The sequence below is a fragment of the Nelumbo lutea genome, chromosome 5 (genome assembly GCF_056320005.1).
Source record: "Nelumbo lutea isolate HS-2025 chromosome 5, American lotus-T2T, whole genome shotgun sequence".
Taxonomy (NCBI): domain Eukaryota; kingdom Viridiplantae; phylum Streptophyta; class Magnoliopsida; order Proteales; family Nelumbonaceae; genus Nelumbo; species Nelumbo lutea.
Genome location: NC_142688.1, coordinates 68,860,444 through 68,873,860, shown reverse-complemented (window position 1 = coordinate 68,873,860; position 13,417 = coordinate 68,860,444). Strand labels below are relative to the sequence as shown.

Here is a 13,417-nt window from a genome sequence, read left to right as displayed (position 1 = left end):
CATTCTAGAGGCTTCAAGAAGGGGCAAGAGCCCCCTTGAAAAACTATATAAGAAGGCCTCTAGGAGGGGAGAGAGGTGTTCAATTGCTTGAGAGGAAGGCTCTCCCACTCTTAGAGGTTCGGCCACCTTGAGAGAAGAGAAGAGAAGAATGCTAGGCGCAAGGAAGAAGAAGAAGAAGGGCTGAAGGAAGTTCAAGACAAGCAAGCTAGAAGAGAAGGTGAGTTCGAATTGAGGGTTTGTGATTCAAAGATCTTTTGTAATAAATCATTTGTAGTTTCATTCTCTTTTGATTTGAATTCAGTTTCTTTGTTATATTTTCTTTCTTCTTTCTCCTTGTTTCCATTCTTCCTTGATGTATTTCAGCTTGTAAAATTTCAGTTCAGCAATCTAATTCTTTTTGATTCATTCAAATGGTCATGAATTGTACTTGAAGTTTCTTGAATAAGTGTGTTATTGTAGATTAATTCGGCCAACAAACCTTCAAAACTCAGATCTGAATTCTCAGATCTGAGATTGCAACATCTGAATTGCTTGAAAGAGAATTCAGATCTGCAATTTTTAGATTGGCCAAATTAATCTACAACTTGGAATTCCTAGAGTGCTTGAGAGAGACTCTAGGAATTCAGATCTACTATTCAAGAACTGAATTGAGTGCAAGGTTAGAGATAACTTGCACAATTCAGTTGGTGATCAATTCAGATTTGAATTGATGCCTTACAAGTGTTTGAAGAAATGCATGCATGGGGATTAGATTCTTGCCAGAGATAGAAGAACCGTCACTCATGCATAGGATGAACATGCGCTTGAGAGAGGCTGTTCATGACCTTGGGGTTTCACCAAACCAAGGCTCAATAATGATTTATTCGAATGATCCAAATTGATAAATTGTTGAATTCTGAGATTGACATTTACTGCTTACTCTTCTAACCTGATTTGAAGGCAATTGGGCCAATGATTTAGATAGATTTTAATTTAGAATTTTTTTAGCTTTCATTAAAGTTTTGATTATTTGTTGATCAGATAAGAAGTACTCAATTTAGTATTGGTAATTGTTTCCTAAATCCTCGTGGGAACGATACTTCACTCACTACTTTATTACTTGAACGGCTAGTGCACTTGCTAGTGTCACAATGAGTGACACATCAAGTTTTTGGTGCCGTTGCCGGGGATTTAGGGAAACAATATTAGGAAACATTGAGCATTATTAATCTGATCTCATTCAGCATTGCATTCATAGTTGGGTTAATTTGCTAACTTTTTCATTTCAGCTTGGACTGCAACTGTTGTACTACTATAATTGTGTTTTAGTAGATTACTTTCTCTTCCCTGTTTCAGTTTAATTTTAATAAAGGGAGACCTGTTTTCCTTTCTATCTTGAAGTTATTGTCTTCTAAAAGAAAAAAAAAATTTGAAAACATGAGTGTTGCAGATCTGAGTTGCATTCGGCACTCAGATCTGCTATAGCAAAACTGCAATACTCAGCAAAAAAAAAAATCTGTTCTCAGCCCTTTATTATTCTTTTCTTTCATTACAAAAAGAAAAAAAAATATATATTTAGATAGTGAAAAAAAAGAGAGAGAGAGAGAACCATATAACCGAAAGAATGGAAACCAAGGATTCGGATCAGAACTCAGATCTGAGTTCTGCTGTAGCAGATTTGCAACAGTTCAGATCTGAGTTCCCTTGAACTCAGACCTGAACTGATATAAATTCAAAGGGTAATTGGGGGTTATCTTCACCCCAATACACCCTAGAACAAATCTGCTATCTCTATAAAACAATTGGATAGCATTGGGTAAAGAAATTCAGATCTGAAATCACCCAGATCTGAACTGGGACTGTGAACAGAGGAGCAGGATAGAGGGCAGACTTTGCAATGTTAGATAACTTGTACTATGATTTTTTTTTTGAGCTGATTTGGTTGAGAAAAAGTGTGTTTATTTTGAGGAAAAGAATAGCATGAGAGCTTTCAGATCTGAACTTCAAATCTGACTTTCAGATCTGAAACTCAAATCTGAATTTCAGATCTGAAACTCAAATCTGAATTTCAGATCTGAAACTCAAATCTGCTAGATTCAGATCTGAGTTCAGCTAATTGCAGGCTTGCATTCTGCTAGGTTCAGATCTGAGTTCATCTGAACTTAGACCTGAACCTACTCAATTATGACTAGTATTTTGATACAGCAGACTTGTCTCATGGCTGAAAATGTAGCAAAGAATGAAAGAAATTTGATGTGAACTCAGACTTGGGGTCAGATCTGAGTTCAGTTGATTGCAAATCTGCTAGGTTCAGATATGAGTTCATCTGAACTCAGACCTGAACCTACTCAATTCTGATGAGAATTTGGCACCCCATTCACAATGTGAGATATCAGATTAGCTTCAGGGATCAAAGGGTAGCAAGGAATGAAAAATATTTGAAAGAATGATATGTAAGCCTTCAGATCTGAACCTCAGATTTGAGCTCAGATTTGAGCTCAGCTAGTTGCAGATCTGAATGCATGTGGGTTCAGGTTTGAGTCCATCTGAACTCAAACCTGAACCCACTCTCTTTTGATGTGAATTCGGGTAGTGACAGCACCCAATTCACAATTTGATGCATTAGACTTGCCTCATTGATGAAAATTTAAGCCATGAATGGTAAAATCAGATCTGAATTACATGAGAATCTGAGGCAGTATGAGTACATGATCTGAAATTTCTTTGAACTTGATGTTTTGTTATCTTTTAAATCTCTTGTACCCTTTCTGAATTGATGTTTGGATTAGATCTCTTGCAGCAGTTAACAATACCAAACATTGCAGATCTGATTTTTCAGGTCTTAGCAAGTGTTTGATATGCATAAGCTATATAGGTTTGGGCTTCAAATGTAGAGCTTAAAATCCTTAAACCAAGCCTAACTCTGATATCAGCCCTAACGCATCACAGATTTGGTAGATGTATATTGCAGTGTATACCAATGAGTGTGTATGAGATATACAACTCAGATCTGAATTATTATTTGTTCATTTCTCTGGACTAACAATACCAAAGACTTGTAGATCTGAACTCAACTAAATTGGGTCTGAATTCAGATGTTGCAATCGATGGATGTAGATAAAGGAACCTTGAATAAGATAATTGGTTTAAATCTGCTTTTAGTATAATCGGCTTCATTTATTCATGATAGGATGTAGGTTTTTGTATTCCAATAATTCACTTTACATTTTCAGTGTGATAGGATTAGTTATTTATTTTCTTTTGTGAATATTGGCCTTTTTATTGCTGTGACCTTAACAGTTTATGACAAGCTGACCTGAACTGGAAGAGATCCTTTACGACCCGAAGATTGAACGGACTCTCCGTGTCCATTTAAGAGTTGCTAGGCAAATCAGACAAGAAGCACAAGAAGCTCAAGAAGCTCAAGAAATGGCTGAGCAGAGGACTATGATGGACTATGCCAATCCCACTCTCACTGGAGCTGCCTCCAGCATTATCAGGCCCAATATTGCTGCTAACAACTTTGAGATCAAACCTGCCATCATACAAATGATTCAAAACACGGTGCAATTCTGTGGATTGGCCTACGAAGATCCCAATGCACACATTTCTAACTTTTTAGAAATTTGTGACACCTTCAAACACAATGGGGTAAGTGATGACGCCATTAGGTTGAGGTTATTCCCATTTTCTTTGAAGGATAAAGCCAAAGCATGGCTGAATTCATTACCGGTAGGATCAATAGCTACGTGGGACGAAATGGCCAGCCGTTTTCTCTCTAAATATTTTCCCCCTTCTAAAACTGCTAAAATGAGGAATGACATCACTACTTTTTTCCAGCAAGAGGGGGAATCTTTATATGAGTCATGGGAACGATACAAGGAGCTGTTAAGGAGAGTTCCTCACCATGGCCTCCCCATTTGGCTGCAAGTGCAGACTTTCTATAATGGTCTTACTGACTCAAATAAGACCATATTAGATGCTGCAGCCGGAGGATCCATAAATAATAAAACTCCTGAGGTTGCCCATGCACTTATTGAGGAAATGGTAGCCAACAACTATAAATGGTATTCGGAAAGAACTCAAACTAGGAAGCAGCAAGGCTTGCATAATGTTGACACTTATACAGCACTATCTGCACAAATAGGAGCACTCAGTAAGAAAATAGATGAAATGCAGATAGCTGCCATGCATGTGCAGCCTCTTAATTGTGAATTGTGTGGGGGAGGCCACATCAGTACAGACTGCCAAGTTAGCAATCAGTTCAGACCATCTACTGAACAAGTTGACTATGTCAGCAATTCGTCAAGACAGCAGGGTTACCAGAGTCACCATACTTTTCATCCAGGATGGAGGGGACATTCAAATCAGTCCTGGCCAAATCAGCATACTTCCAAGCCGTTGCACTAGACTTATCATCAGCCTGAACCAAAATCCAATTTGGAGGAACTGATGACAAAATTTATAGCAGGTGCAGAAACTAGGTTCCAGAACCAGGAAGCCTCAATCAAAAACCTGGAAAACCAAGTGGGGCAATTGGCACAATTAATCTCTTCCAGACTGCCGGAAACTCTTCCAAGCAACACTGAAGTGAATCCACGAGAGCAGGTGCAAGCTATTACCTTAAGGAGTGGAAAAGAGTTGCCTGAGGTAGAAAAGAAGAATTGGGCTGAACCCAAGGCAGAAACAAGCCTTTGGACCAGACAACAGAAGATGGAACAACCAGAAGCACAACAAGGGATGCACCAACAACCACAAGTTCGATTCCCTAACAGGCTGATGCAACAAAAATTGGAGAAGGAATTTGGTAAGTTTCTTGAAATATTTAAAAGTTTACATATTAATATTCCTTTTGCTGATGCTTTAGCCCAGATGCCACACTATGCAAGGTTTTTGAAGGAATTATTGGCAAACAAAAGGAAACAGGGAGATGTGGCTACAGTTGCATTAAATGAGGAATGTTCTGCTATCCTTCGGAACAAGCTGCCTCAGAAACTCAAAGATCCAGGGAGTTTCACTATTCCTTGTACCATTGGCAGTTTAAAAATTGAAAAAGCTTTATGTGACCTGGGAGCTAGCATCAATTTAATGCCATATTCTATCTTCAAGAAATTGGGGTTGAATGAACCCCAACCCACTAGAGTGGCATTACAATTGGCTGATAGATCCATTAGACATCCTAGGGGGATCATAGAAGATGTGTTAGTTAAAGTTGACAAATTCATTTTTCAAGTTGATTTCATTGTGTTAGACATGCAAGAAGATGTGGAAGTCCCGCTTATCTTAGGGAGACCTTTCCTGGCTACCGAGAAAGCAATGATTGATGTCCAACAAGGACAACTCAGCCTTAGGATACAAGATGAGGAGATAATTTTTAAAATGTCTAATGCTATGAAACATGCACCCTCTAGTGATGATTCTTGTTTTATGATTGATGCCATTGAATTGACAATTGATGAATGCTTCCAGGTAAGTAGAATAACTGATCCTCTTGAACTCTGCCTCCAGCAGAGAGAACTTGAAGAAGGAGAAAATGAAAAAATAAACCTAATGATAGCATACCTGAACGATAAGCCTCAATTCAAGGGAAAGGGGTTTCTTAAATTAGAGAACTTAGGCAAATTGCCTGGACCATCAGGTCAGCCATCACCCCAAGAACCCCCCACCCTTGAACTAAAGAAATTACCATCCCATTTAGAGTATGCTTTCCTTGAGGAACCATCAGATCTCCCCGTGATAATTTCCGCAGCGCTGAATCCCTTACAAAGAGAAAAATTATTAAGAGTGATGCGGGAACACAAAAATGCTATAGCTTGGAAGGTAGAAGATATCAAAGGAATTAATCCATCAATCTGCACTCACAGAATTTTGATGGAAGAGGATAGCAAGCCTTCCGTTCAACCCCAAAGGCGCCTGAACCCCAACATGAAAGAAGTGGGCTCTTAAATTCTTAAATTTTGACATTCAGGCCACAGGGGCTAAAAGGCGGTTGCAATTGAATGAATTGGATGAATTCAGACTTACCACCTATGAGAATGCCAAAGTTTATAAAGAAAGAATAAAAAACTGGCATGATAAGAACTTGCTGAGACGGGACTTTTATGTAGGCCAACAGGTATTGTTATATAATTCCCGTCTCCGCTTGTTTCCAGGTAAGCTGAGATCCAGGTGGTCTGGACCCTTTACCATTTCACAGATTTTTCCCCATGGGGCTATAGAACTCACCCACCCGGTTCAGGGCACGTTTAAAGTAAATGGTCAGCGCCTGAAACCATATTTAATGGGCGGTACTGTACCCCCTCCATCCACTATTTATCTTGATAACCAATAATCTTTTATGCTTGTTCATGAACAGGTTAAGGAATCTTTTTGTCATTTATCTTTTTAGAATATTAGTTAGTAAAATAAAGATCTTTTTCTCAAAATTCCAATTCTTTAAGGACTCAGTTCATCCTTTTCTTTTCTTTAGTTTACTCTAGCAAGTGTGATCCCCTAACACTACGAACATTGAGGACAATGTTCATCTTAAGTGTAGGGGAGTGAGCCCGAGGCTAGGGTATGAGGGCTGAAACCATGCACTCCAACACACATATGCAGGCAATGACATAACCAAAAAAGGCTGGAACCCCTCAAGTTCATTACTATTTATTTGATGATTTTTTTTAAGAAGGAATTCAATGAGTTGAGGGAGACTGATGTACTTGTTAAGTTTTTATTCTTGTGAATGACCCAATTTGATATATGCATGAGAAAAGGGGAGCTGAATATGCTTTTCAGCATGACTAGCCCTAACTATCTTCATGTGTATGGAAGCCCTTGATTTCATGGTTAATGGTCAAGAGAGCTAGTGCACATCCGAAGTGCTGATTCTTGAGGTTCAATAATTGCAAAGGACAAAAGCCCAAATTGACTCCGCTATTCTGAGCTGAATAGTAAAACTAGCAGCTTAGAACATGAGTCCTATTTACCTACCTCAAACAAGTGATCAGTGTGAGATGGAGCATAAGATGCACTCACACCAAAAAAAAAAAATAAAAAAAAAATAAAAAAAAAGAGAGAGAAAAGTGTGTGAGATGGAGCATAAAATGCACTCACACCGAAAAAAAAAAAAGGGTGAGATGGAGCATAAGATGCACTCACCCCTAGAATTAAGAAATTGTGGTGATAGCTGAGGTTCAAAGGGGCACTCTAAAGTTGAACTCTCATATAGATTTAGTTACAGATGTGAAACTTAGTGAAATTTGATTATTAACCTTGACAATTAAGGAGCTGATTTATATATGAATTAGGAGTGAAGGGTAGACTATGATGAAATTCATATTCTCCTTTCCTTTGATCTTATACATATCTTAAATAGTAATTTACAAGAATAAGAGTTGAGCATTTACAGAAGTCCCCTGACTACTGAATGAATTTCTATCTTAAAAAGTTCACCAGGTAAATGGTAAGAACAAAAAGGGGGGAATATTCAGTTCATGGTTGATGTCCTTGCTTGAGGACAAGCAAAAGCTTAAGTGTGGGGGTATTTGATGAACCTACAATTTATCTATAATTTTTGAGGACTTTAGCATGGATTTTTATGCCGGTTTATTAATTTTTGCCTTAATTTAGCTTAATGCTAAGAATAAGTTCAGGGATAATTAATCCAAGAAAAGGAAGGAAAAAGGCAAGAAAAGAAGGTTCAAAAAGACCAATTTTAGTCCATCCCGGTCGTGGAAGCAAGAGAGAGCACTTCGGCCCAAGAAGAGCAAGTGAATTCCTTGAGAAAACCCAAGAAAATAAAGCCTAGCTATGAGTAGAATTCGGCCCAGCAAGGAAGGCCCATTCTCAGCCCAAAAGAGCAGCTCAATGTATAGCTATCATGTGCTAAGAGAGAGCCTAAGTGCAGCCCAAATAGCAGCCCTTATGAGGCTTTCAAGAGAGCTCTAGAAAGTTCAAGAAAGGGGTGTAATACACCCCATTCTAGAGGCTTCAAGAAGGGGCAAGAGCCCCCTTGAAAAACTATATAAGGAGGCCTCTAGGAGGGGGGAGAGGTGTTCAATTGCTTGAGAGGAAGGCTCTCCCACTCTTAGAGGTTCGGCCACCTTGAGAGAAGAGAAGAGAAGAAGGCTAGGCGCAAGGAAGAAGAAGAAGAAGGGCTGAAGGAAGTTCAAGACAAGCAAGCTAGAAGAGAAGGTGAGTTCGAATTGAGGGTTTGTGATTCAAAGATCTTTTGTAATAAATCATTTGTAGTTTCATTCTCTTTTGATTTGAATTCAGTTTCTTTGTTATATTTTCTTTCTTCTTTCTCCTTGTTTCCATTCTTCCTTGATGTATTTCAGCTTGTAAAATTTCAGTTCAGCAATCTAATTCTTTTTGATTCATTCAAATGGTCATGAATTGTACTTGAAGTTTCTTGAATAAGGGTGTTATTGTAGATTAATTCGGCCAACTAACCTTCAAAACTCAGATCTGAATTCTCAGATCTGAGATTGCAACATCTGAATTGCTTGAAAGAGAATTCAGATCTGCAATTTTCAGATTGGTCGAATTAATCTACAACTTGGAATTCCTAGAGTGCTTGAGAGAGACTCTAGGAATTCAGATCTACTATTCAAGAACTGAATTGAGTGCAAGGTTAGAGATAACTTGCACAATTCTGTTGGTGATCAATTCAGATTTGAATTGATGCCTTACAAGTGTTTGAAGAAATGCATGAATGGGGATTAGATTTTTGCTAGAGATAGAAGAACCGTCATGCATAGGATGAACATGCGCTTGAGAGAGGCTGTTCATGACCTTGGGGTTTCACCAAACCAATGCTCAATCAAGATTTATTTGAATGATCCAAATTGATAAATTGCTGAATTCTGAGATTGACATTTACTGCTTACTCTTCTAACCTGATTTGAAGGCAATTGGGCCAATGATTTAAATAGATTTTAATTTAGAATTTTTTTAGCTTTCATTAAAGTTTTGATTATTTGTTGATCAGATAAGAAGTACTCAATTTAGTATTGGTAATTATTTCCTAAATCCTCGTGGGAACGATACTTCACTCACTACTTTATTACTTGAATGGCTAGTGCAATTGCTAGTGTCACAATGAGCCACACATCAAGAAGAAGGCTAGGCGCAAGGAAGAAGAAGAAGAAGGGCTGAAGGAAGTTCAAGACAAGCAAGCTAGAAGAGAAGGTGAGTTCGAATTGAGGGTTTGTGATTCAAAGATCTTTTGTAATAAATCAATTGTAGTTTCATTCTCTTTTGATTCGAATTCAGTTTCTTTGTTATATTTTCTTTCTTTTTTCTCCTTTTTTTTCCATTCTTCATTGATGTATTTCAGCTTGTAAAATTTCAGTTCAGCAATCTAATTCTTTTTTATTCATTCAAATGGTCATGAATTGTACTTGAAGTTTCTTGAATAAGGGTGTTATTGTAGATTAATTCGGCCAACTAACCTTCAAAACTCAGATCTGAATTCTCAAATCTGAGATTGCAAGATCTGAATTGCTTGAAAGAGAATTCAGATATGCAATTTTCAGATTGGCCGAATTAATCTACAGTTTGGAATTCCTAGAGTGCTTGAGAGAGACTCTAGGAATTCAGATCTACTATTCAAGAACTGAATTGAGTGCAAGGTTAGAGATAACTTGCACAATTCAGTTGGTGATCAATTCAGATTTGAATTGATGCCTTACAAGTGTTTGAAGAAATGCATGCATGGGGATTAGATTCTTGCTAGAGATAGAAGAACCGTCACTCATGCATAGGATGAACATGCGCTTGAGAGAGGCTGTTCATGACCTTGGGGTTTCACCAAACCAAGGCTCAATCATGATTTATTCGAATGATCCAAATTGATAGATTGCTGAATTCTGAGATTGACATTTACTGCTTACTCTTCTAACTTGATTTGAAGGCAATTGGGCCAATGATTTAGATAGATTTTAATTTAGGATTTTTTTAGCTTACATTAAAGTTTTGATTTATTTGTTGATCAGATAAGAAGTACTCAATTTAGTATTGGTAATTGCTTCCTAAATCCTCGTGGGAACGATACTTCACTCACTACTTTATTACTTGAACGGCTAGTGCACTTGCTAGTGTCACAATGAGCCACACATCAAGTTTTTGGTGCCGTTGCCGGGGATTTAGGGAAACAATATTAGGAAACATTGAGCATTCTTAATCTGATCTCATTCAGCATTGCATTCATTATTGGGTTAATTTGCTAACTTTTTCATTTCAGCTTGGACTGCAACTGCTGTACTACTGTAGTTATGTTTCTTCTTTCTTAAGTAGATTACTTTCTTTTTCTGGTTTCAGTTTCATTTTAATTCATTTCCTTCAAATCTTGGTGTTGTTACATTCAAAAAGAAAAAAAAAAGAAAAAAAAAATTCACAAAAGCATGAGTGTTGCAGATCTGAGTTGCATTCGGCACTCAGATCAGCAGAATTCAGATCTGCAGCACTCAGCCGAAATGAATTGCTTGTGTTTCAGACTTTTATTTCTTTTTCCATTACAAAAAGAAAAAAATATATATATAAAATGAAAAAAAAAGAGATCTTTTGAACATCAAGAGGAGCAATTGAGAATTCGGATCAGAACTCAGATCTGAGTTCCTATTGCAGATCTGCAACAGTTCAGATCTGAGTTCCTCTGAACTCAGACCTGAACTGATGCAATTTTGAGGGGAATTGGGTGTCATCACCACCCCAATTTACCCTAGGACACTTCTGCTACTCCTCAAAGGCAATTTGGTAGCAATGACTGAAGGTAAGGCAATTGAGAATTCAGATCCAAACTCAGACTTGAGTTCAGATCTGAATTCTGCTGTTATAGATCTGCTCAGTTCAGATCTGAATTCCTCTGAACTCAGATCTGAACCGATGCAAGTTTGAGGTGAATTGGGTGCCATCACTACCCCAATCCACCCTATGATAAATCTGACATACCCCAAAGGTAATTGGATAGCAAAGAATGAAAAAGAAAATTCAGATCTGAACTGATACAGATCTGAACTATAGTTGAGGACTGAACTGATACAGAGCACATTTTGGATTTTCAGTGAACTGAACATTTGCTTTATCCACTTGTAACCGAGCTACATTAGCTAAGGAGGTGTATGTTTGGGTTGAATAATTGTGATGCCTCAGTTATTTAATAAAACATTTAGCACTTTCCAAGTATTTCTATTAGCATTCAGATCTGTAGCAGGGCTGCTATAGTACAACAGTTAGCAGACCTGAAAGTTGTGTGGACCGAATAGCTTGCAATACCAAACATTGCAGACCCAATTTTCAGGTCTTAGCAAGTGTTTGATATGCATCAGCTATACAGGTTTGAGCTTCAATTGTAGAGCTTAAAATCCTTAAACCAAGCCTAACTCAGGACTCGTTTTAGTTTATTTCAGATCCTTTTAATATATTTTTCAGATCAGATCTGATTTCAGCCCTAAAGCATCACAAATTTGATTCCAACCTTAATGGATGTATATTGTAGTGTATACCAATGAGTGTGTATGAATATACAGCTTAGATCTGAATTATTATTTGTTAATTTCTCTGGACAAACAATACCAAAGACTTGTAGATCTGAACTCAACTAAATTGGGTTTGAATTCAGATGTTGCAATCGATGGATGTAGATAAAGGAACCTTGAATAAGATGATTGGTTTAAATCTGCTTTTAGTATAATCGGCTTCATTTATTCATGATAGGATGTAGGTTTTTGTATTCCAATAATTCACTTTACATTTTCAGTGTGATAGGATTAGTTATTTATTTTCTTTTGTGAATATTGGCCTTTTTACTGCTTTGACCTTAACAGTTTATGACAAGCAGACATGAACTGGAAGAGATCCTTTACGACCCGGATATTGAACGGACTCTCCGTGTCCGTTTAAGAGCTGCTAGGCAAGTCAGACAAGAAGCACAAGAAGCTCAAGAAGCTCAAGAAATGGCTGAGCAGAGGACTATGATGGACTATGCCAAACCCACTCTCACTGGAGCTGCCTCCAACATTATCAGGTCCAATATTGCTGCTAACAACTTTGAGATCAAACCTGCCATCATACAAATGATTCAAAACATGGTGCAATTCTGTGGATTGGCCCACGAAGATCCCAATGCACAAATTTCTAACTTTTTAGAAATTTGTGACACCTTCAAACACAATGGGGTAAGTGATGATGCCATTAGGTTGAGGTTATTCCCATTTTCTTTGAAGGATAAAGCCAAAGCATGGCTAAATTCATTACCGGCAGGATCAATAGCTACGTGGGACGAAATGGCCAGCCGTTTTCTCTCTAAATATTTTCCCCCTTCTAAAACTGCTAAAATGAGGAATGGCATCACTACTTTTTTCCAGCAAGAGGGGGAATCTTTATATGAGTCATGGGAACGATACAAGGAGCTATTAAAGAGAGTTCCTCACCATGGCCTCCCCATTTGGCTGCAAGTGCAGACTTTCTATAATGGTCTTACTGACTCAAATAAGACCATATTAGATGCTGCAGCCGGAGGATCCATAAATAATAAAACTCCTAAGGTTGCCCATGCACTTATTGAGGAAATGGCAGCCAACAACTACCAATGGCATTCGGAAAGAACTCAAACTAGGAAGCAGCAAGGCTTGCATAATGTTGACACTTATACAGCACTATCTGCACAAATAGGAGCACTCAGTAAGAAAATAGATGAAATGCAGATAGCTGCCATGCATGTGCAGCCTCTTAATTGTGAATTGTGTGGGGGAGGCTACATCAGTACAGACTGCCAAGTTGGCAATCAGTTCAGACCATCTACTGAACAAGTTGACTATGTCAACAATTCGTCAAGACAACAGGGTCACCAGAGTCACCATACTTTTCATCCAGGATGGAGGGGACATTCAAACCAGTCCTGGCCAAATCAGCATACTTCCAAGCCGTTCCACCAGACTTATCATCAGCCTGAACCAAAATCCAATTTGGAGGAACTGATGACAAAATTTATAGCAGGTGCAGAAACTAGGTTCCAGAACCAGGAAGCCTCAATCAAAAACCTGGAAAACCAAGTGGGGCAATTGGCACAATTAATCTCTTCCAGACTACCGGGAACTCTTCCAAGCAACACTGAAGTGAATCCACGAGAGCAGGTGCAAGCTATTACCTTAAGGAGTGGAAAAGAGTTGCCTGAGGTAGAAAAGAAGAATTGGGCTGAACCCAAGGCAGAAACAAGCCTTGGGACCAGACAATAGAAGACGGAACAACCAGAAGCACAACAAGGGATGCACCAACAACCACAAGTTCGATTCCCTAACAGGCTGAAGCAACAAAAATTGGAGAAGGAATTTGGTAAGTTTCTTGAAATATTTAAAAGTTTACATATTAATATTCCTTTTGCTGATGCTTTAGCCCAGATGCCACACTATGCAAGGTTTTTGAAGGAATTATTGGCAAACAAAAGGAAACTGGG

At 38.2% G+C, this 13,417-nt stretch overlaps 1 protein-coding gene and 2 non-coding genes across 3 annotated transcripts; 1 reads left to right on the top strand and 2 right to left on the bottom strand.

The window, feature by feature from the left end:
- Positions 1–77: 77 nt before the first annotated feature.
- Positions 78–7,186, top strand: LOC148852814 (uncharacterized). The gene is made up of 2 exons (XM_088943446.1): positions 78–217; positions 3,280–7,186. The coding sequence occupies exon 2, from the start codon at positions 4,432–4,434 to the stop codon at positions 5,923–5,925; it is 1,494 nt and encodes a 497-aa protein (XP_088799572.1). The 5' UTR covers positions 78–217; positions 3,280–4,431; the 3' UTR covers positions 5,926–7,186.
- LOC148852815 (small nucleolar RNA R71) lies at positions 3,787–3,893 on the bottom strand. The gene has a single exon (XR_016100044.1). It is a non-coding gene; the product is annotated as a small nucleolar RNA R71 (small nucleolar RNA).
- A 5,110-nt stretch (positions 7,187–12,296) lies between the features above and the next one.
- On the bottom strand, positions 12,297–12,403 carry LOC148852813 (small nucleolar RNA R71). Its single transcript, XR_016100052.1, has one exon. It is a non-coding gene; the product is annotated as a small nucleolar RNA R71 (small nucleolar RNA).
- Between the last annotated feature and the right edge of the window lie 1,014 nt (positions 12,404–13,417).

What these genes read in the sequence shown, in the direction of transcription:
- LOC148852814 (XM_088943446.1), top strand. Translation starts at nt 4,432, where the DNA reads ATGACAAAATTTATAGCAGGTGCAGAAACTAGGTTCCAGAACCAGGAA.